The following is a 25,130-nucleotide window of genomic DNA, read 5'->3' on the forward strand; positions in this document are numbered from 1 at the left end:
CTGGAAGCAATGCTCTCTCCAACCAAGATTGTGCTAGACAGTCAAGAGGAGAAGGTTAACACCCGCACTACACCTCAAGCAACACATAGCCCTTCTAAACTCACACCACCAACACCCACACATAGCAACACTAAATCCACATATGCACAGGCCCTTAACTGTAACCTGCCCAAGCAACAAGGACCCCCGAAACTGAAACGCAAACAAACACCAATCACAACCAAAGTGTCACATAGCTCACAACACCAGTGTGCCACCCAGCAACAGCCCCTAAGGCAAGACAACGTACCTAACACTTTAGTCATAGGTGACTCTATAGTCAGGCACACTGATGTCCCACTCACCAGGCTGAACAAGGAGAAAATTACAGTAAGCTGCCTGTCGGGTGCCAGGATCCGTCACATAACTCATGAACTCAAGTCACTCCACAACAAGTACAAATATGACTCTGTCATTGTCCATGTTGGAGTGAATGACTTGAGACGTACCTCCCTGGACTACATGAAAAGAGACATGGAAGAGCTCTCGGATCTTGTGGCCCAGGCAGGTATGACCCTAGCTCTGAATAGCATCCTGCCATTGCCCAGAATGATACCACAATATAAGGGCAAAATGACTGACTTCCACAATTGGCTAAGCTTCTGGCGTCATTCAAAGGGGATCCAGTATCTGTCTGTCTGAGACGACATGATCGACAGACCATGATGCTTTGCCAGAGATGGTCTGCACCTGTTGCCCCTGGGATTCAGGTTACTGGCTAAGGCTCTTGCCACCCCTATAGTGCCTTTTTTAGGCAAAGTTCAAAGGACAAAACCACCACCGTAACAGGTACAAGCATGCAAAATCTGAAGATGATGCTACTCAATGCTAGAAGTCTAAACCTCAAAATGCACTCTCTCGAGGCACTCCTAAAAATGGAGAACATCGATATCTGTGCTGTAACGGAGACAGGGTCCAAGGCTCCAGAGAGCAACCCTGCAACACCAGGATACAACTCTTACCACACTTTTCGGCTACCAAACCAGGATCGAAACACTAAAGGTGGGGGGAGTGTCCATATTCACCAAGGATATTCACACCACCAGGTTAGTTGCCCAACACAATGCGTCTTGCAACTAACACTAGGTAAGACTGCAATCCAAATTGTAGCCTACTACAGATCCCCAAACATGCCCCAAGATTCTCACTACACCTTTCTAAACATACTGGAAAATATTAATATACAACCAAACACCCTAATACTGGGTGATTTCAACTACCCTGCCATTAACTGGGAAAACTACTCGTGCACTAACACCTTTGCCCAACGGTTCTTGGAATTCATAAATTCCAATGCCCTGGATCAACTAATCCATAGTACCACCAGGGGCTCCAATATCCTAGACCTGGTCATTAACAACATGGGAAATCGATGCTCCACACGTATGGTCACCCCCTCGTTGGTCAGGTCAGACCACAAGCTAAATCGCCCTTAACATCCACATCCCACCCCCACTCCCCAGTAAGGAAACCTCCATAAAAAACTTTTCCAAGGCCAACTTCATGCTTCTTAAGTCAGAAGTTACAAACTTCATGACACCCATGCAGACGGGAACTGAAAGTTCGACTGCTGAGTCCTACACTAAGGCACTGTACGAGCACATCCACTCATGCATGAATCGTGCCATCCCAAATAGAACCAAGATACTCTCCTCCAAAAAAAGGAAGCCAATCTGGTGGTCCCCTGCTATAAACAAACTTTACAACAAAAGGAAAAAAACTGTTGCAGAAAAGAGGAAAATCCCAGGATGCAAAAAACTCCCTTACCAGTCTCAGTAAAAAGCTGAGATCCCTCATAAAATCCTCCAAAGCTAGTTACGAAAATAAAATTGCCAAAGATTCCAAAGACAACCACAAGGCATTCTATAACTGTCAAGAATCTAAATGGCAATACTCAGATCTGCCCTGAGCTACAACAGAATGGCATTAAATATACTGATCAATATCCTGGCAGATCGATTCAGTGCCAACTTCACCCCCCTCTCACCCTCTAAAAGGCCCATCTCAATACTGGAAGATTGCCAAATTCTGGGTAATAACGACCACAAGGTAAAAAAAACACACTTTCCAAAGCTAAGAATACAGCATCCATGGGACCAGTTGACATCCCGGGCTGTGTATTACATGAACTACAAAATGAACTGGCACCTCACCTAAGTGTCATGTTTAATCATACCCTCACCTCAGGCTTCGTGTCCACCGAGTGGCGCACAACTACAGTTATCCCACTCCATAAGGGGGGATCCACCTTGGATCCCAGGAACTACCGGCCCCATCAGTCTGATGAGCCTGATCTGCAAGGCCATAGAACGTATTATCATGGAACTTATAAACAAAGACATTGGCAACCTTAAAACACTGGACCCCAACCAGTTTGGGTTCGTGAAGGGCTGATCTTGTCTCCTGAACCTTAATGACTTCTTCAAATCAGTCTCCAGAGCTGTGGACGAGGGTAAGGCAGTCTACACAGCCTACCTGGACCTCGCCAAGGCCTTTGACACCATCCCCCACCCTGGAATCATAGATAAACTTACTAAGCCGGGCATTAATCCCTACGTCACTTGATGGGTTGCCAATTGGCTTACTGACAGAACTCGCACTGTAGAAGTAGCTGACTCCAAATCCAGTTCCAGGCAAGTGGAGTACCTCAGGGTTCAGTCCTGGGACCTCTCTTGTTTGGCATCTACTTCCCTGAAGTACAGACCAACACTAAGGGACTCTGGCTAACAAAGTTCGCAGATGACTGCAAACTGGGAGCCAGTATTGAATCCTCAAATGATGTGGATACTCTACAAAAGGGCCTTACAGAAACAGATGCTTTGTGCCAGAGCCATGGGCTCAAGCTCAATGCCAAGAAATGTATAGTTATCCCCTTTGGGAAAAAACATGTATCCGTGAATTATCACATAGGTGGCAGTACACTAAACACCGAAAGTGTGATAACAGACTTAGGGACACAGGTGGACAGTGGTCTCCCCTTCAATAATCACATTGCCACAACAGTCAGGAAATCCTTCTATGTGGCACACCTCATCACTAAGGGCTTTTCATCCAGAAAAAAGGAGGTCATTGCCCCACTGTACTCATCCCTTATTAGACCCATTATAGAATACAATGCCCCATTTGGTATGTACCTCTCAAGACATCTGCAACAACTGGAAAGGCCGCAGAAATACCTCACTAAAAGAATCACAGGCCTAAAGCAGATGCCCTATGCTGACCGCCTTAAAAAACTTCAGCTATACTCTGTCGCATATCGTCTACTCCGAGGAGATCTCTACATAACATACAAGGCCATGTCAAACCCAGAGCTGTTGAACATGCTACACTTAAAGAAATCCCAATCCCTCAGAGCCACACACTCCAGGGATCTGAATTTTGTCATCACAATAAACAAAACATGCTGGAGGGATAGGTTCCTGATCCAGAGACTCCCCAGATTCTGGAATAGACTGTCCATACATGTCAAGCAGAGCGCCTCTTTGGCCCTCTTCAAAAGGAACCTTGATGTTTGGATGGGAGAAAGGAAATTCACCCCGGGGATCACGTCAGTCGCCCTGCTAGACAGGGGTCCAGGTAAGTAAATAGTGTGGGAAGAAATAGCTAGGGAATTGTTATGGCTAGGCTTATATAGGCCCTAGGGCCGATAGCCTAGTACCAACCTATGTACATATGCGTGTATTCTGATGAATATATAAATGCACTAGTACAAAACTATTTTCACAGCAATGAAGACATAAAAATAATTTTATAACTAAAAATCAGTTAAAATTGCATTTTTGCACTTACTGTCGCTACTTTATTGAAGTTCCCGTTTTATTTATTAAAAAAAAGAAAGGAAAAAAACAGTACAATTCTTCTTGGGCTTCTGTACTAAAAACATTCACTGATGCACTGCAGACGGGAACAATCTTTCTTCAGTTTTCATGGTTCATTGTGTATATTACACATATAAAAACACGAAAAGCATACAACTCCTGTAAAGAAACATCTACTGGCAACATAAGTCTACTCAAAGCTATAAAATATTTCTGGACTGCAATACAACTTCTGCAAGGAATCCCATCAAAATGTCTGTTCCAAAGGCAGTTTCATATGATATACAAAAATTGTTCCACTTACTGTTTTGAGCCAGTGCTTGAAGCAGGCAGTCCAGGCATCCCTCCAAGCTATCCACTGTGCTGTCAGCAGCTGTTAGTTTCAGCTTCTTCAAGGCGTCACTTAGGTTATCTGCTTGATCGACATGAAAAGAGAAAAATCAAAGAATTCATCAGTCCCACAGCATCTTCAAAGCTTTTAAGTTAACAGCATCAACTTTCTACATTATCAGACAATATCTTTTCTGACTTGGACAGGATCCAAGAGCTGCAGCTCTCGGCAACAAGACAAGTAAAGGCCAGTGCTTCTTCACAGTCCTTTTCTAACCAACACCTTTCATTCCCACTTGATACCACAGACAGGACTTTTAACTGCTAAACCCGTTACTGTACTGTAAGAAAGGATGTGCTACTTGCAGGTTTTGTATGACAAATACAATATCCAATTCCTTTATGTAGAATAATCTACAAGGCATACAAATACCAGTATTTCACAGATGTGTGTATGTATATATATATATATATATATATATATATATATATATATATATACACACGCACACATACACATGCAAGTGAGGTAATAACTTTGTGATAAACTTTCATACAAGAACTATGATCCTATGAGAGATTGTGAATTAACAGTTAAGCTACATGCACAACAGCACCTCCGATAAAATGTCACTTGTCATTTTAGGCCAGTAATAGCGTAACCCAACATGAAATCCTGCTAAAAAATAGTATATTACCCTACACACAAAAAAAAAAAAATCAAAGCTGATTTACACTCAGTCAGTATATAAATGTCCATTTTGTTCCCTGTTCTCTCCTCATCCCCATCAAATTCATTCTGCATTTTTTCTCCTAACCAGGTGTCTCTTATGTTACTGCTAAATCCTAAATCACCCTTGCCTCAACACTGTAAAATCTTCAATTCCTTAACAAACAGAGAAACATGAAGCATTGGTTGACGAGAACTCAAACATATTCACTACAATCACCTCATTGATAAAATATAATTGAATTTATTTAACAAGGTAACACATCACTTAAGTATACGTGCCCCTTCAGGTTATGTGACCTACTTAGAGCTGGGTGACCACGGAGGACCAACGTAATAAACTTTAGGCTAATAAAGTAACTGTTGCCCATTCACTGGCTCATCCATCAGGCCACCTCTTAGCAGTCTGTCAAAACTGCAGAGTTACAGCAAATCATAGAAGCTTTATAGCACCTGCAAACTGCATTTTCAAAGATACTATTTAAGGGAGATACCCTTTAATAAACTAGTACACACGGTACTAGAGAAAATACGGTTTGCATACCGAATATTTACACAGCACAATGCACACAGTCTTAACAAACATCTGGAGTCGCAAAGAGTGGAAGTGGCCGTTAAGTGAAACTTGGGCCTACAGGATAAATTCCTAAGCAGCTTGCTTTTGTCACTCCTATCACGCTTACAGCCCAATAAAATGGAAGCAGATGGAACAGAATGCCTATAACAGTTCAAATGAAGAGCATTTTCTTCAGGTTGGTCCAATAAGGGAAGATTACCCAGCTACCTACAGAAATGTTTGAGTAATGATGGATTTCTGGCTTATTGCAGTGAACAGCTAATGCACAGAGCTGCCAGAACAGCTGAAACAACATACAGCACATCAGACAGAACCAAGGTCACAAATCCAATGGCTTGTATGCTGGCATGAGGAAATTTCTGAAACATACAACACCAAAATTGTCCGCCCACTTCACACTGGAAGACAAGTCCAGGCATATCTATGTCTGGCTAAGCCAAACTCTGTGCTGAATTATACACAACAGGTTCAAGAAAGGAGTCAGTATGGTTATACAACCTTGAGTTCAGTATTTACTTCTTTTCATGGAGACTTCCTGTAACATGCAGCAGGAGCAGGAAGAGTAGCCCAATCAGGAAAACTCTCACATTCATAGTTGCTTAAAAACGCACAATATCTGCAAACTTTATATATCACCACCACTAATTAATTGCACAGTAAAGTTCAACATCCCAATTTGCGTTACTCTCTCTACACAGATCCAAGAATATCACACCGTTATAGAACTTACAGATCCCAGCAACACTGCCTCCCCATAATGCTTTGGCTCTAGAGAATGACGCGTGCCAGCCAAGTCTGGAGAAATGTAGGTATTTTCATAACAGGAAAAAAAGTGAGGTTTTTTTTCATAACCACCAAAGCCCATTAGCAAACTAATACATGTTATAAAGGTGGAGAGATAATCACAACCCTCTCGGTCATTACATTCACCATGACTGTGAATCACAAGATTTGACCATGCAATAAACTGCCCCAACTGCAAACCTAACTTATATTATTTTAGATCTCTCCTGACCTGCTACCTGTACTTGAATTTTTAAGTTAAAGTTAGGGGATCCTCTAGTGGCTTTTCTGGGCACACCTATAATTCTGAATCCTCCCAATGACTATAAACAGACTCTGTATGTATACATATTCAGTCACAGCTTGCTGGGTACTGAAAAAATAATCCTGGTGAATACAGTGGGCAAAAACTGCACTGGACAATGCAGCCTGTGCAGTTTAAATATGGACCTTTTTCCCCCTTGTGCACAGCACATAAAAAATGGCTTGAGTATACCATTAATACCTACCCCAATGCAAGTCCTTTTATACCAAAAATTTGCCACATGCTCAGTCACCTTTCAGTCACCTTTCAAGAATAAGTGCATTGAGTATGCCCTGTGTACTTAGAAAACTAACAAAAAAAACTATAAACACATTAAATGAAACCACCAAGACCAAGAGCAATAAATCTTGCAATAAAAAATACATCCCACTCAGCTTACAGATTCTATTATTAAATCACTAAGCCTGCTCTGTCAGGCTGTATATCCCTTCAGTTACCTTCTCACTACAACTAACAAATGAAAATCACCCTTGTACCATAAAAACAAAGCTCACCATGTTCTAATCACTTTTAATCCTTCCACTCTCATACCTACCTTATTACTCTTGTACAGTGTCTCTTACAGATATCTGACAGTAGACCTTATTGAGGTATATAGGGCATTTAGAGACCACTACCTCTGGGAATGTTTGGGGTTATCAAAAAGTACCAGAGAATCATCAGATAACCTATGTAAAAGATTCTATAAGAAAGTGTACTAATTGGTTCTCTGACAGAGTAGCTGATATATGGAATAGACTACCAAATTACATTAAAGCAAGTACTAGTTTAGATATTTTTAAGAACAGCCTGGACATTTATTATGGGAGCAAGTGTTTTGGTACATTGGCAGGCCAGATGAGCATTAATGCCTGTGCTTGAAATATTTGTATATATGTATGTATTCAACAAACTACCAGCGTCTATACTCGGCATCATAGATTTTGACCACCCTCTCATGCTGAAATAAAGCTATATTCCCAAACTCCATAAATTCCTTTAGCATAGTTCCTCTGATTGCTATCATTTTTCATCTGGAAGGGAATGTAACTTACCACAGTTATCTAGCATAATTACCAACCCATATCAAATCCAGGGAAAATCTCTATAGTTAAGCTACCATTTCTCATTAGTCTGAGTGACCTTCATCAATACTCTCCTTATTTTTCTCATGTTCCTCCTAATTATGCTGCATTCAGCAGCATTCTACCTTCACCAAGGATGATGCCACAGTATGAACAGAAACTGACAGATTTTAATAATTGGCTTAGAAACCATCAGTATGGGAGGACATGTTTAACAGACCACTTTACCTTGCCAGGGATAGTCTGCACCTGGCTAAAACTTTATCCATCCCCTTACAGACTTTTGAGGCAATGTCAAAATGACAAAACTACCAACACAGGAAAAAAATCTCAAAGCAACTTAAGGTGTTGCTATTCAATGCTAGGAGCCTAAACAAGAACCTCCACACCCCACAAGCTTTCTCTCCTCACTCTGGAGAGTGTAGACATCTGTGTTGTTACAGAGACTTGGTTTAAAGCTGCAAAAAGTACTCTGCCAATTGAAAGGTGCAGTGCCTTCCACACATTTAGACTAAAAGCAGCACAGGCACAGGATGTCTCAATCTAGGTTAGTGGCAAATACAACTCTAGGTTAATTAAACACAATGATGCCCTGGAGTTCATCCATGTCTAAGTCTCCATAGACAAAGGTTCCGTACCATGTACTGACCAGCTACAGGTCACCCTCTATGGCCCAAGAAACTCACAACTCTTTTTTAGACCTACTAGAGGTGCTCACCATCCAAACAAATACCCTATTCATGGCAGACATTAACTACTCCACTATACATACTAGAAAACATACAATCTCTCTAGCTCACAGGCCAAGCGTTTCCTGGACTTCAACATAAACACTCTTGACCAGTTAGCGCAATCTCCAGCCACAAGATCAAACATGCTGGACCTAGTACTTACCAACACGAGAGAGTGTTGTACCCCCCCCCCCCACACCCCGCATCATTTCCTCATTGGTGAAGTCAGACCACAAAGTAATCTCCCTTGAAATAAAATTCAACTTGAAAACTCAACTAAACCCGTAAGAGTTAGGAACTATGCTAAATCAAGCTACATCATGGCTACCCAAACCCAGACAGACTTTCTATTTATAGAAAGTCTGTACAAAAATGTAAACGGTTGTACTGACTCTGCCGTACCTACCAGAGTTAAGTCCAGATTTATCAACAAAAAACACCACAATGATGGAATTCTTACCTTAAAAGACTATATAACAAAAGAAACAAAGTCAAGGCCAAAATCACAAAGCCTCTGAGACAAGAACTCTCCAATTCAACTAAACAAGAAACTAAGGAGGTCTAAAAGTCCAGCGAGGCCAAGGCCTTCTTCAGCTATGTCAGGAATCTTAAAGGAGAGTGCAGAACTGGTGCTACATGACACAACCTTCACTAACCAAGATGACAACAAATCCACTGGCTGACATTTAGTTGCAAATTCACAACCCACTCCCCATTGTGAAATCACTTCTAGCATGCCCCACCACCATTGTCAACAGGCAGCAGGTCTTGGGAGGTGCTTGCTAAGGCCAAAACTACTGCTTCAGTGGGCCCTGACAATATCCCTAGTTGCTTCCTAAACAGCTTAAAACATGACCCAGCAGGACCACTTAAGACATTCCAACTACAGCCTCAATACAGGTTCCGTGCGAGGTGAATGGAGGGCCACAACAGTCATCCCTCTTCATAAGGGTGGACCGTCAAATGAATCGGGAACTACAGAACCATCAGTCTAACATGCAAAGCCGTAGAACGAATTATCATGGAAATGAACAACAAGGACAGTGGCAAACTACAGACACTGGACCCATCCCCAGTTTGGCTTTAAGGGATGGTCTTGGCTACATAACCTGGTGGACTTCTTCGATAGGGGAAAATGGTGCATACTGCCTACCTTGACCTGGCTAAAACATTCAATATAACACCTCACTCAGATAATGTTGACAAACTCTCTGAACTAAGCATAAATCCTTAGGTAACTCACTGGATTGCCAGCTGGCTCACAGATAGGACCCAAAAAGTCAGGATTAGAGAGACCACATCCACTGCTCTGGGCTTGACATAGCTTTGTATGTTAGGCAGAGATTGCCTCTGAGTAGGCGATATGCGACGGAGTAAAGCTGGAGTTTTTTGAGACCGTCTGCGTAGGGCATCTGTTTGAGGCCAGTAATCCTCTTTGTGAGGTATTTCTGTGGCCTTTCCAGTTGTTGTAGATGTCTTGTGAGGTACATACCAAAAGGGCATTGTACTCTATAATGGGTCTAATGAGTGATGACTAGAGGGGAACAATGACCTCTTTTTCTGGATGAGAAATCTTGTGATGAGGTGAGCCACGTAGAAGGATTTCCTGACCACTGTGGCGATGTGATTATTAAAGGAGAGTCTACTGTCCACCTGTGTCCTCCTCATATTTTCGGAGTTAAGTAGACTACCAGCTATGTGGTAGTTCATGGATACAGACTTTTTACCAAAGGGGATGACAATACACTTTTTAGCATTGAGCTTCAGGTCATGGCTTTGACACCAGGCATCTGTCTCAGTGAGGCCCTTTTGTAGTATGTCCACATCGTTAGGAGTTTCGATTATGGCTCCTAGTTTGCAGTCATCTGCAAACTTTGTTAGCCAAAGACCTTCTGTGTTAGCCTGTACTTCAGAGAAGTAGATAGCAAACAGGAGAAGACCCAGGACTGAACCCTGTGGTACTCCACTTGTCACTGGTCTGAAGTCGGATTTGGCATCTGCTACTTTCACAGTGTGGATTCTGTCCGTGAGCCAGTTGGCAACCCATCTTGTGACATAGGGATTTATACCTAGTTTAGTGAGCTGATTCCAGAGTGGGGGATGGTGTAGAAAGCCTTGGCGAGATCTAGATAAGCTGTGTGAACCACCTTACCCTCATCTATGGCTTTGGTGACTGCTTCAAAGAAGTCAATCAGGTTTAGGAGACATGCTTTGGCCTTTTACAAATCCGAACTGGGTAGGATCCAGAGTTTGGAGATTACCAATGTCTTTGTTTACGATTTCCATGATGATACGTTCCATGGCCTTGCAGACCAGGCTCGTCAGGCTAATGGGGCAGTAGTTCCCGGGGTCTGTCGTGGCTCCCCCTTTGTGGAATGGGATAACCATCGGGGTGCGCCACTCAGTGGGCACAAAGCCTGAGGTGAGGTTATGACTGAACATGGTACTTGGGTAGGGTGCCAGTTCATTCTGTAGTTCGTGTAGAATGCAGCCTGGGATATTGTCAGGTCCCATGGATGCTGTGTTCTTGGGTTTGGAGAGTGTGTTTTTTTACCTATGCAGCCGTGATTACAGGAACTTTGCATTCTTCTGGTATAGAGATGGGCCCTCTAGGGGGTGAGAGAGGGGTAAAGTTAGCACTGAACCTATCTACCAGGATGTTGGTTCTGTATATTTAGTGCCATTGTGCTGTAACTCAGACCAGATCTGAGTGTTGCCATTGAGATTCTTGACATAGCTATAGAATGCTTTGTGGTTGTCTTTAGAGTCAGTGGCAATTTTGGTTTCGTAACTAGCTTTGGAGGATTTTATGAGGGATGTCGGCTTCTTACTGAGGTTGACCAGGGAGTTCCTCCAATCATGGGATTTTACTCTTTTTTGCAAGAGTTTCTTTCTTCTGTTGTAGAGTTTGTTTATGGCAGAGGACCACCAGACGGGCTTTCTTTTTTTGGAGGATAGCATCTTGGTTATATTAGGGACAGCATGATCCATGCACTCGTGTAAGTGCTTATAAAGTGCATTTGTGCAGGATTCAGCAGTTGTACCTCTATTGTCCGTCTGCATGGGTGTCATGAAGTTTGCCACTTCTGTCTTAAGAAGTGCGAAGTTGGCTTTGGAGAAGTTTTTTACGGTAGTTTCCCTAATTGGGGGTGGGGGCAGGATATGGATGTTTAGGGTGATTAGCTTGTGGTTGGATCTGACCAACGAGGAATTGACCTCTGGTGTGGAATACCGGTTGCCCATGTTGGTAATGACCAGGTCTAGGATATTGCTGACCCTGGTGGGGGTGCGAATAAGTTGATCCAAGGCGTTGGAATTTATGAATTCCAGAAAACGTTGAGCAAGAGTTGGTACAGGAGTAGTTTTCCCAGTTAATGGTGGGGTAGTTGAAATCACCCATTATTAGGGTGTTAGGTTGTACCCTAATACTTTCCAGTGTATCACGAAATGAGGAGTGGGAATCATGGGGCATGGTGGGGGGTCTGTAGCAAGCTACACAAATTTAGTTAAGTTTATTTAATTCAAAATTATACATTTGTGTAAATTTCTATGTTGCTGTTACCCAAAACAGGCCTGAAAAAACTGCATCTGGATCAGTACAATATCTTGGCTAATAAATGTTAAATAAATACCTCGACCTTGATCAACAGTGGTCATACCCAAGCTCTCCAAAACTGTACATGTAAATGCAAACAGCACACTCAATTTGGTATCCTAACTTCAAGCCTTAAAAGCTCACTAGGAGCCAGACATGCTAAGTCACAACCAAGACCTAGATAAAACAACAACATGAGCCAGACAAAGAAATGGTGCCTCTTCGGGTACAATAGTTAGAAATGACAACACATATAAAGGTGACATCATTAAAGACAAACTATACTGCACTATGCATGGCCTTTCTGTCATCCATCAATTTACATACCCTAATAAATCATTCTAAAAAAACAACCAAGCTAAGCAGTTATTACTAGACTGCATGTATATATTCAAGCATCAGCAAAGGACACTAATGAAGACACCCTGTCATGGCCTATCAATATCTATAATGCATTACAGCATTACCTTCTAACATAAAAGAGAAAGGCGTTACTGATAACCTCACATTCGCACAATAATGTTAGGACTATCCCAGAAAATCTCAGCAATTAAAAAAGCTAACCAATCTTCCGTCTCTAGCAAACTTCAGTTTTCTGCTAGTCCATCATCAGTCTGCAAGCTCTTAAAAAAGGTAAAATCAACATTTTATCTGCAGGTAACGTCCTTACCTTTTAACATTTAGTGCTGATGCAGTCCCCTACCAAATTTCTAGTCCCATAAATCCACAAAAAACAAAGTTCATCCTTGTCCATTTTCAACTGCAACTTGGATCTATGGAAGGGAAACAGAAACTTTACCCCAGGATTGCCCCCTGTACTATTAAAGGACAGAGGCAGCTCCTAAATGCTTTATCCCAAGCAATGGTCTCCACAAATTATCTATGGTATGATCCCACTTATTCTCATTAGAGATAATATACAGTTATTGACCATGGAATGAGTAAGGCCAATCTATACCCAATGGGATGCATTATTTTGAGCAGAAAAAGGGAAACTGGCTAGGCTTAAAATGGCTGATAAGGGCAGCTAGCCTAGGACTTGCCTATGAACTCTAAATGGGCCTATTAATGTTTTTGTCAGTGTTTTGTATTTACCTTATGAGCCAAAGCATGTGATGCTGCCAGTGGCACACTACATTTTCACACTCCTAATTTTTTTTAAACGTTTAGGGGAGGGTGCGTTCCCTAAGCAAATGCCACTGAAACTTCAGCTGATCTTTACCCTCCATGAAGTCACCACAGGGATAGTGTCAGGCTGCATCCATAGAATTTAACAGGCATATCACTACTTATGCACAGGGCACCATCCATTAAGGTCTATGGGCGTAGCCTCATGCCTCCTCTGCTGTGATATTATGAGGGATAAAGCAAATTTTTGAGGGGACATTGCTTATATAAGCTTAAAAACTTTTTTGTTAAGAAACTGCTCACATAACTTTGATACAATAGGTGGGGAAGTTTATCCCCACACTTTGGCTATGAAGTGCTACTACGTACTTATAAAAACAGAAGTGCCAATTCAATGAAAGTCATATCTACAACAAAAGGAAATTTCATTAATAGTCACAACACACAGGGTTAGTACATAAACTGACCTTTGCCAATACAGGACCATGGCTGTTGTACTACCGTTTTGTAAACTACTTAAAAAAATGAATATAGTTGGCGTTCTCTTCAAGAGGACAGCTGTGTAACAGCTTCTCTTTCATTTTCCTTGGACAACTAAAATTGCTGACAGGAAACTTTGCAAATATCCAGATGAATTCCACTCAACAATTTAAACAAGCTTTAGCTGACAAAGTTTGAAGATTTTGTGAAAACAGAGGCTTTTGGTTATACTTAACACTCATTACTCATATAAGTTGGGATATGACAAAGGAAAGGAATTCATTCAGATCTCTACAAGTGGACCATGCCCCCCCCCCAAAAAAAAAAAGAAATACAGTTTCTCCAGTTCAGAATTTCATTCTCAAAATACATCAGTTTTAATCCAACATATCAGACATAATTCAGGATGACTAAATCTAATGTCCAACAACATAAATAAAACACATGGAGACTTCTCACAATGACATAGTTCTCAGATTCAAGGAGGAAGAAAACACAATGATTTTCCTTCCCAGACAAATCACTTGGCTATTAAACAAGTTACAGGATCTAGAGAACAGATCAGGAAAAAATATCGCAAGAGTCTACAGTATAGCTGAAGGTATAGAAGGACATGTTTTCCTGACTAAATAGATACCACAAACACTAAATCTGCAAGAAGTAATATTTTTCGATAAAAAACAGAGATCCAGGAGAAAAACCTTCTTCCAAATCAAACTCTCCTCCAAGATCAATTACAATGAAGTTTCTTTGGTTAAGGAACTCATCTCATGAATGGCATGCTTTAACTATCCTTTAAAAGGAGGAAATAACATCCAAAGATTGAAGCCGCGGTGGTGCAGCGGTAGCGTTGTCCCCTCACAGCAAGAGGCTCTCCTGTTTGATTCTCTGCTGCAGCGCCTTCTGTGTGGAGTCTGCATGCCCTCCCTGCGATCAAGTGGCGTTTGAAAGACGTGCGTGAATGGGCATGCCTTCGTTGAAGGTTGGGCATCAAGCTGGCACCTCGGCACCGTAAAAATCGACTGCCAATCATTAGTGGACCAGAGTTCCGCTGGGGCGACCCCTAACCAGGAAAAGCCGAAAGAAAAACAACAATGTCCAAAGATTAGATAATGACTATGCTTCTAAAATTATAGAGGTGAGATTTAGTTGACCCTTACTTTATATCTGTAAAAGTAAAGTCCTTCCAGGATCAAAATTAATATTATTTTGTTGTTCAAGGATATTAAGTAAAGGATCAAAATAATGGAACAAGAATACTAAGGAAGAAGTGCTCTCACGTTTTAATAAAATTATACACAATGCAGAAAAGTAGTAATTTGTCCAGACAATCTGAAAAAGACAATGTGAAAACTGTGTCTGCTTCTTAAAAACAGCCTGGGATGTAACAACACCTACACTAAGTGTACACCATTCTGACTGAACATGCAACACAGATATAACTCGCACCTTCCTCCACCTAATTATAGTTTTCCTACCGATTTTCATGCAGCTTTAAATACTGACAGGGATTCATAAAGGTTACCACAAAGTGTAGACTACATGTACACTTAGTGTAATCTTTCTGAGAGACTAAAAAGCACAAACAATTTGGTAGGGATGTTCTTGAATACATATCATGCACACTTACTGTAAACTTTAATGAATTTATCTCAAAACTTTAATGTTAACAAACAAACACCACTGGATATAAAGAATACAATGGTTTAATATGCATCATAAAATTTATTTCAAGTACTTTAAGCAGTGAAGGTTACAGAGAAATTACAGTTGTGTACACTTACCATAAATGCAGATGTTTGAGCATATTCACTGTTGCTGCCATCACCTGTGTGTTATCCCGGCTGTGGTAGCCCTCGGCTGGCCCGAATACCCAAGTCAATGTTTTTCTGCATCGGCTGCTGTCGCCTGTAGTCTGACGTCAGGTCGTCAGTGCTATAAAGCAAGACAGCCATCGCCATTACATCGTTTTTTCTTGCCCTAACCTGTCAGAAGCACAAGTAAATATAGTAAAGTGGTCCTGGTGGCAAAAAGCCACCATGGGAAGCTTATGTCCCCCTAGGGAAAGAGGATAAAAGGGGAAAGGAGGGAAATTAGGACTGCAACAGTGAATACACTCGAACATCTACATTTGTGGTAAGTGTACACAAAGTACAGTTGGGTACACTTACAATAAATGTAGATGTTAGAGTGTATTCACTATTGTAGTCATTACATTTGGGTTATCTGCTTGCAGGTAGCCCTCAGGACGGCCTGATTAACAAAGTCTTGGGTCCTGCGTCGGTTGCTGTCCCTTCTTTCAAGATGTCAGGTCGTCAGGGGTATAAAACATGCAGCAGACACCATCAGGTTCTGAGGGACACCCTGTCCGCATGAAAGATGATGAAAGGCTCCACTGCCATAAAGGCCCGTAATTCAGATACCCTTCTAGCTGAAGTGATTGCTAAAAGGAAAGCTGTTTTCCAAGAAAGAAATTTTAAGTATGCAGTAGCAGCTGGCTCGAAAGGAGGTAGAGTGAGTTTCTCAAAGTTAAGGTCCCAGGCTGGGGTTGGAGCTCTACTGGGTGGTCTCAAATTTTTGGCCCCCTGAGGAACTGCTTGAGCAGTGGATGAGAGAAGAGGGGAGGTTCTGTGTTATAATGAGCTGAAATGGCTGAGGCGTGGATTTTAATAGAGGAAAAAGACAGGCGCTTGTGAAGCATCTCAGTTAAGTATTGTAAAATCTGAGGTAAATTGGGCGCTGCTGTGCTCATCCCTTGAGATTGGTTCCAAGCACAGAATCTTTTCCATTTTTCAGCATAAGGATTTTCTAGTACTAGGCCTCCTTGCCTCTAAAATAATATCCACCACAGGTTTGCTGAGGGATGGTAAAGGAGAGATTAAGTAATTAGCCAGGCTGCAAGGTTCAGTGTTAGAAGCTGAGGGTGCAGAATCTGGTTCTCCTGCTGAGACAGCAGGGAAGGAGTCTGAGGCAGGTGCCATGGAGATAACCGTGACACTGCGCAGGAGAGGGTACCAGTGTTGGCGCGGCCAGTCTGGAGCAATCAAAATCATCCTTGGTTTGTCCTGTTTGATTTTTAGTAGTACTTTGGAGAGCAGAGGCAGAGGGGGGAAGGCATAGACTGATAGGTTTTTCCAGCTGAAGGACAGAGCATCCACTTTCCAGGCTTGTTTGTGGGGAGTCCTTGTGCAAAATTTCCAATTGGTAGTTCTGGGTAGAGGTACACAGGTCTATATCTGGGCACCCCCCATTTGCTTGTCAACATGTTGAAAATCCTTGGTTCCAGTTTCCACTCATGTGGGTCCATGAGGTTTCTGCTTAGTCAGTCTGCTAGTGTATTTCATTTTCCTGGCAGGAATTGAGCTTGTAGGTGCACTTGGTAACTCAAGGCCGTGTTCCACAATGCCATGGCTAGTCTGCAGAGGAGGTAAGAATGTGTACCCCCCCTGCTTGTTTATGTACCACATAACAGTGGTGTTGTCCGTCTTTACCATTAGTTGCCCTGGACGAATGTGGTCCTTGAAGGCTGTCAGAGCATTCTGTACAGCTAACATTTCTTTTTGATTGATATGCAGGTGCATTTGACTTGGGTTCCATTTGCTCTGAATGCACTTCCCTGCCAGGTGTGCCCCCCATGCATAGTCTGATGTGTCTGTTGTTAGGGTTTGGGCGGCAGGGGGTGGTGTGAAAGGTAGTCCCTTGTTTTGGTGGCAGGCTTCTGCCCACCAAAGGAACTCTAGGCGGAGGCAAGGTATGATAGGAATCATTGTTTCTAGGTCTTGAGAATGTTGACACCATAGGCTTTTTAGATACCACTGCAGTTTCCTCATATGCAGTCTTGCATATGGAATTAAAAGAATGCAGGAGGCCATGAACCCCAAGGCTTGCAGTATTTCTCTTGCAGATAGCAGGGTTATTGTGGCCACTTGTTTGAAGTAGGTTGTCAAATGAATTTGTTCCTCTGGCGTGAGTTAATATAATTTGTTGACAGGGTACCAGGTGTGATTTCTTTTCGTTTATGGTGTACCCCAGACAAGTTAGAACCCTTTGTACAAAGGCCAGAAAATTCAAAAGTATGTCCTGTCTTTCTACCTGAATTAGACAATCGTCCAGGTATGGGTATATTTGAAAATTGCAGAGAACTGATAGTGCATGAAGCCTGCTTTGAAGCGTAGGTATCTTCTGCAAGACTCCCTGATTGGGATGTGCAGGTATGCTTCTTTTAAATCTAGTGTTGCCAACCAGGTATCTTTGCCTAGCATAGGAAGTAATTGGTGAAGAGTCAGCATCTTGAATTTTGGAATTTCCAAAAAGGTGTTTAGAGTAGACAGGTCCAGGATAGGACACCATGAATTATCTTTTCTGGGTACCAGGAAAAGTCTCAAGTAGAAACCTTGTCCCTTTTCCACTTCTGGTACCAGATGAATAGCTCCCATGCTTGAGAGAAAGTACTTGTTTTTGGGCCTCTACCACTGATTTGGGGGTAGGTACGGCCACCCGCTTGGTGATGGCAACGTGTGGAAGTGAAATCTGTATCCCTGGGACACTATATTTAAAACCCATTTGTCCTGGGTAATGAGTTACCAATTCTTTGCATGAAGAGCAATCTTTCCCCCCCAAAGGGACAGTCAGTTGACAAGTGATTGGAAATTTTAAAAGGAAGTCATTGAGACAGTTTACCATAGGGGGGAGTCTTATTCCCAGATTTGGAAGTGGAGGCCCCCCACTGCTTAGTTGTGTGTGTCCCCTGGGACTGAAACCTGGGGTTTTTCTGTGTCTGGGTTTGGCTTGAGAAGACCTGGAAGGGGCTGAAAAGGACCAATTCTTAGATGGCCAGTGCCTACTAAATCTAGTAGGCTGAACTTGTAAAAAATCTTTAACAGTTTGCATAGATTTAGCTTTATCTTCCATCTTTTTAAGAACTTCCTCAGCCTTGTTGCCAAACAGGCAGTCCTGATTTAAAGGAGCATCCAACAATTTAGCTTTAACATGATCAGGCAAAGATTGCTCCTTAAGCCAAGCATGACTTCTGAGCACAGACCCAGTAACAGCTGCCCTGCAAGAGGCCTCTAATGAATCAAAACCACATTGCAAAGTATGTTTTCCAACATGTTCGCCAGAATGCATTAACTCCTGTAATTCTTTATTTTCCATACAGTCAGGAATCAACATAATTTTCTGTTTAAGCAGTCCAATAACATGTTGCTGATACTTTAACATATGAAACTGGCAGTTTAAAGCCCTAATGGCCAAGGTTGCAGAAGTGCAAGCCTTCTTACCCCATCTATCCAGTGCCCTGGAGTCTCTATCAGAAGGGGTAGGATTTTTAGCAGTAGAAGCCTTAATGCCCTTGGGCCCCTGTGAAATAGTCTCTGGCTCTGCAATAGGATTTTTAAAAAGGAACTTGTGGGACTCAGGGACCCTGTAGTATGTCAGGTTTTCTGGGAGTAGGAGGCAGGGAATCAGGGGCCAAACTAGATTCCGAAAAAGCATCTTCAACAATGTCTAGTACAGGAGGAATAGCTAAAGGAAATCCCTAAGCCTCTTTTTTTATCAGAAAAATCATGGCTTTCCCAGTGGAAATGCTCCGTTAGAGTATGTAAGGTTGCCCCAAAAGAAAAATCCTCAGGAGAGGAAGCAGAGGGAATGGAGTCCTCTGCATCAGAATTTTCATAAGTAGATAAGGGCAAATCCATATCATCAGAAAAATCAGAAACAGAATCCTGATCAGAAGATTCATATTCAACTTCCATCCTAGGCCTCTGGGGGGGGGGGGGTTGGCTACCCCGATTAGAGTTATTAGATCTTCAGCCATTCTTATCTTTTGTTTTTTTAGGCATAGAGGCCTGAGCATGTGGCCTGGGTGTCTTTTTTCTAGGCATGGATCAAGATTTAGGCCTAAGTAAAGAAGGAGGCGTCAGTTTAAAATGCAAGTCCATAGGCCTGAATACACCCTCAGAAGCCAGTGCCTGCACAGTGGCTCCAGACCCATCCAAGGTAGAGACATCCACGGGTTCCATATCTGAAGCATCTCACTGCATACCGGACTCCGAATGGGTCTCGGTAGAGGCCTGCAAATCAGAAGTAGAGGGCATCATGGGCTGCAAAAGCACCTCACTGAGTAACGGCAAACTGGCGACTGGCTTAGGAGAAGTGTCGTCGGCAGTTTTGGACCCTGATGGCCTGTCTCTGCCTTTAGCTTTGTGTTTTTCAGAATCCCAGTAGTTGGTTGGCTAACCGATGACATTTCTGGATAATTAAATCGAGAACTGAAATATTTAGAGGCGAAAATATGCCGACAACTGATAGTGCGCTGATTAAATAAAGCACAAAACTGACAGCAAGGTACGTCATGGTCAGGGCCTAGGCAAGGAATACAGTACGAATGAAAATCTTTGAGGTATTTGCTTTCCACAAGTAATGCAATTATTAACTTTTACGGACATCAGTATGGAGCAAGAAAAGGTTTCCCCAACGGGGTACTTAGCTTTAGTTGAAGACTTCGGTTCTGAAACTCGAAAATGAAAATTTCAGGTGCGAGCTTTTCTTGCTTTGGGCACCGCACGGCAAGAAAGACTGATGTAATGGCATTGGCTGCATGTTTTATACCCCTGACGACCTGACGTCATGGAAGAAGGGACAGCAACCGACGCGGGACCCAAGACTTTGTTAATCAGGTCGACTGAGGGCTACCTGCAAGCAGATAACCCAAATGTAATGACTGCGACAGTGAAACACAAAGAATATCTGTACTATGTTCTTAGTGTTTCACTGTTGCAGTCATCACCTTTGGGAAGATTCCCAAAGCTGAGGAGAGGGATGGCAGGATTAGTTAGAGCCCTAGGCATAGGTCAACAAGCACTGCAGATGCAAACCCTGTCCTAGCATTAGAGAAAAGAGGTAGGTGGCAATGCTTTTTAAAGGTATGGACAGAGGTCCAGGTGGCAGCTTCCAAGATGTCCCTGGTGGGAACTCCTCTGAGGAATGCTGTGGAAGTGGAGGATGCCCTAGTGGAATGGGTACGAACAGACTTAGCGGGTGGTTTCCCATGTATTCTGTAGCAGAAATGGATATAGTGTGATAACCATTTGGAAATGGTCTGTTTGGAAATGGTCTTCCCCTCTGGCCCTGGGGCAAAGCTGACAAGAAGCTGGTTTGTTTTTCTGAAGGGATTAGTATGGTCTAGGTGGTATCTGAGTTGTCTGTGCAGGTCTAGTGAGTGCAGAATTCTTTCCCCCTTGTTTTGAGGGTAAGGAAAGAAGGTAGGTAGATGTATGGCCTGGTTCAGGGTCACATCAGGTACCACCTTGGGCATAAAGGAGGGGTTAGTCCTCAGGGAGACCCTGTCTGCATGGAAAATGATGAGGGGTTCAACGGCCATGAGTGCATGAAGTTCTGAATCCCTTCTGGCTGAGGTGATAGCCAGTAGGAAAGCAGTCTTCCAGGAGAGGTATTTCAATTCTGCTGAAGTAGCAGGTTCGAAAAGTGGTAAGGTTAGTTATTCTAAAAACATAATTCAGGTCCCAGGCTGGCATGGGTGGCCTTCTGGGAGGTCTGACATTAGAAACCCCTCTGAGGAATTGTTTAATCAAAGGATGTAAGAAATGGGGCTGGTCTGCTTCAAAATGAGCTGAAATGGCTGAGGCATAGATTTTAATAGAAGAGAAGGAGAGGCCACTATTGAGTAACTTGGCTAGGTTGTCCAGGATAAGAGGGATGGAAGGTTGTGAGGTACTGCCCACAGGAACATAATCTTTTCCATTTCCCTGCGTAAGATTTTCTGGTGCTGGGCCTTCTGGCCTCTGTGATAATGTCTAGGACCTGTTTAACACGGACCCCTTGTTTGCTTTTAAAGTATTAGCCATGGTGACAGTTTCTGACCAGCATTTCCCCGCCACCTGGGTCAAGAAGTCTGAGATCAGGAGAAGTTGCCTGGAAGGCTATAATGTCAGGCTGCGCAGTAAGGGGTACTGATGCTGTCTGGGCATATCTGGAGCAATGAGGATGGCCTTTGGTCTCTCTTCCCTTATCTTGATCAGTACCTTGGGAATAAGAGGCAGAGGAGGGAATGCGTACACAAGCAGGGAGTTCCAGGGGAAGGTCAAGGCATCCACCTTCCATGCTAGGTGGTGATACTCCTGGAACAGAATTTTTTTAGTTGGTGATTGAGGTGCAAAACAGAGAGATCCATCTCTGGAGTTCCCCACTCCTGAATGACTTGCAAAAAGATTTTTCTGTGGAGCTGCCATTCGTGGGGGTCCAGTAAATTTCTGCTTAAGTGGTCTGCCAGAGTGTTGCTGATCTCTGATAGGTATTGGGCAATTAGGTGTAATCCCATGGAGGAGGCTGTCAGCCAGAGGTTCATGGCTAGCTTCCACAGAGGGTAAGATTGGGTCCTTCCCTGTTTGTTGATGTACTACATTACTGGGGTGTTGTCTGTTTTGATAAGGAGAACCCCTGGCCTAAGATGGGGTTTGAAGGATGTCAGAGCCTTTTGTACTGCCATCATTTCCTTCTGATTGATGTGTAAGGGAAGGTGCTGGGAATCCCAAAGACCTTGGGTGCACCTGCCTGCTAGGTGAGCGCCCCAAGCAATGTCTGATGTGTCGGTGGTGATGGCCTGGCTTGTAGGGTAGAGGAATGAAGGGAAGACCCTTGGAGTGCTGACACCAAAGGTTTTTTCAGATACCACTGAAGTTCACCGTGAAGCTTGTCCATAGGAATTAGAAGGATGCAAAATGCCATGTACCCCAAAGCTTGCAGGAACTTCCTCACAGTGAAGCGAGTTCTGGAAGCCAGCTGGGTGGAGTAGAGAGGCAGGAAGCTCTGCTTTTCTGGGGATAGGAAGGCCATTTGGGATGCTGTGTCCAGCAGTGCTTCCAGCAGTGCTCCCAAGAAAATGATCTTCCTGGAGGGTATTTGCTTTGATTTCTTCTCGCTGATGTTGAGCCCTAGGGAAGTTAGGAGGGTTTTCACAAAGAGAAGGTCCTGGAGCAGCTCTTCTTTGCACTCTGCCTGAGTGAGGCAGTCATCCAGATAAAGGTAAATCTGTATATTTCTCTGTCTGCAAAATGCTACGGCCGGGGCTAAGCATTTGGTGAATACTCTGGGTGAAGTAGATAAGCCAAAGGGTAGCGAACAGAACTGAAAGTGTTGTGAGCCTGCTCTGAAGTGCAGGAATTTCCTGCAGGACTCCCTTATGGGGATGTGGAGGTAGGCATCTTTTAGGTCTAGGGTCACTAGCCAGGCATTTTTTGTCAGCATAGGCAGCAGCTGCTTGCAAAGTTAGCATTTTGAATTTGGGGGCCATCAGGGAAGTGTTCAGAATGGATAGATCCAGGATGGGGGACCAAGTGCCCTCTTTTTAGGGAACAAGGAATAGTCTGGAATAAAAGCTTTTGCCTGTTTGATCTAAGGGGACAGGTTCTACTGCCCCTTGGGATATGAGAGTCTGGACCTGTTTCAATGCCTCTGCCCACTAATTTGGAGGCAAGTCTGGGTACCCTATTGGAAATGGGATTTCGTTGAAAGAGAATTTGTATACCAGAAAAATGATCTTTACAACCCACTGGTCCTTTGTTACAGAAAGCAAATTTTCTTTGCAGAGGAAGAGCCTTCCTCCTACCTTTTGGTGAGTGAAAGGAGGGTGGGGGGGGGGGGTCATTGAGAGTTTTTGCTATAGAAGGGTGGCTTAGAACTCCCTAGCTTTGGGGCGAAAGTGGTCCACTGTTTGGTTCTCTGCTGCCCCTGGTATAGGGGCCTGGGTGGTCTGTCCCTGCGGGGCTTACCTTGGCCCTGTCTGCTAAGTGCAGGGAATGACCAATGCTTAGATGGAAAGTTCCTGCTGAACCTGGGAGGTTGAACCTGAAAGAAATCTTTTACTGTTTGCATAGATTTTGCTTTGTCTTCCATATTTTTAAAGCTTCTCCTTTTGCTCCAAACAAGCAGTCCTTATTCCAGAGGTGCATCAATTAGTTTAGACTTGACAATCAGGGAGAGGTTGTTCCTTTAACCATGCATATCTCCTAATGACAGATCCTGACACAGCTGCCCTGATTGAGGCTTCTAGGGTGTCATATCCACAGTGTAATGAGTGTTTGGCCACTTGACAAGTAGAGTGCAGTAAATCTGCTAACTCTTTCAAACTGGCACAGTGAGGAAAGGTTGAAATCTTTTGTTTTAATAGTTCCAAAGTGTGTTGTTGATATTTTAACATATGGAACGGACAGTTGAGTGCTCTGATAGCCAAGGTTGCAGAGGTGTATATTTTTTTACCCCATCTGTCTAGAGCTCTAGACTCCTTGTCAGAAGAAACAGGATTCTTGGCAGAACTAGTCTTAGCTCCTTTAGAGGTCCCTGTGTAATGACCTCTGGGTCTGCAGCAGGATTTCTGTACAGGTATTTCTGAGAATCCGGTACTCTGTAATACCTGTCAGGTTTACTGGGAGCAGGTGGGAGGGCGTCAGGGGCTAAGCTGGATTCATGGAAAACATCATCCACCACTTCTAAAATAGGGAGGATGGCCAGGGGTCTGTGCTGGGCCAGGTCCAGAAATTCTGTAAGTCTTTTCTTAGACTGGGGAAAATCCTGAGATTCCCATTGGAAATGTTCCCCGAGGGTGTAAATGGTTTCCCCAAAGGAAAGGTCTTCTGGTGGGGAGGCAGAAGGAATGGATTCCTCTGCATCTGAATCCTCATAAGCAATCAGAGGTGGTTGTTCCTTTTCAAAATCTAAATAGTCAGATTCCTCGGAATCCTGTTCTGTCATAATTTCTGGAGAAGGGTGTCTTTTCCTTTTAGAAGTTGTGGCCCGACTACCCCTGATAAGGGAGATGAGATCCTCCGCCATTTTAAGCATTTGTGCTTGGGGTGATGGAGCAGGAGCAAGATGGTGGCTAGAGGCAGATTTTTCTAGGAGTGGCCTGGCTTCTAGGCCTAAGAGTATCTGCTGGTTTGACAGAAATGGTAGTCGAATGAGATGTCGTTTTTTGTCTAGATTCGGTAGTGTGAAAGGCCTCCTTGGAAGCCAATGCCTGCATCGCAGCTCCGGACCCAACCAATGTAGAGAAAGCTCCAGACCCAACCAATGTAGAGAAAGCCAAAGGAGATTTCTGCGGCATACCAGACTTCGAAAGAGTCTCGGTAGAGGCCTGCGTAGATATCTAATCGAGCATCAGGTGCTGCGAAAGTGGCTCACTGAATTCCTGAGAACTGAAGACCTGCTTAGCTGTAGAGTCATCGGAAGGCTTAGCCTTGTGTGGTCTATCTCGATCTTTATCTCTGTGTTTTTTCGGAATGTCCACGGATTGTTGGCTGACGGATGCCATTTCGGAATGCAAAGACGGAAGACGAAAATACCTGCCTACAATAAGAGCTCTAAGGCGAATGGTTCTTGTGTTAAAGAGGGCACAGAACCGGCAACAGGGGACGTTGTGCTCTGGGCCTAAACAAGTGATGTAGTATGGAAGTCTCGGTGCTGGATCTGCTTTCCACAGGTTAGACATTTGTTAACTTTTTCAGACATCGGTTAG

General features: G+C 43.3%; 1 protein-coding gene across 1 annotated transcript in view; it reads right to left on the reverse strand.

Moving 5' to 3' along the window:
* RAP1GDS1 (Rap1 GTPase-GDP dissociation stimulator 1) overlaps positions 1–25,130 on the reverse strand; it is a 1,654,780-nt gene that overhangs the window by 1,346,648 nt on the left and 283,002 nt on the right. Inside the window, exon 2 of the mRNA XM_044067200.1 lies at positions 4,162–4,272. Within this exon, the coding sequence (XP_043923135.1) occupies positions 4,162–4,272 (111 nt within the window). The remainder of the gene's footprint in view (positions 1–4,161; positions 4,273–25,130) is intronic.

The sequence above is a fragment of the Protopterus annectens genome, chromosome 3.part1 (genome assembly GCF_019279795.1).
Source record: "Protopterus annectens isolate FY-2018-M chromosome 3.part1, PAN1.0, whole genome shotgun sequence".
NCBI lineage: Eukaryota > Metazoa > Chordata > Ceratodontiformes > Protopteridae > Protopterus > Protopterus annectens.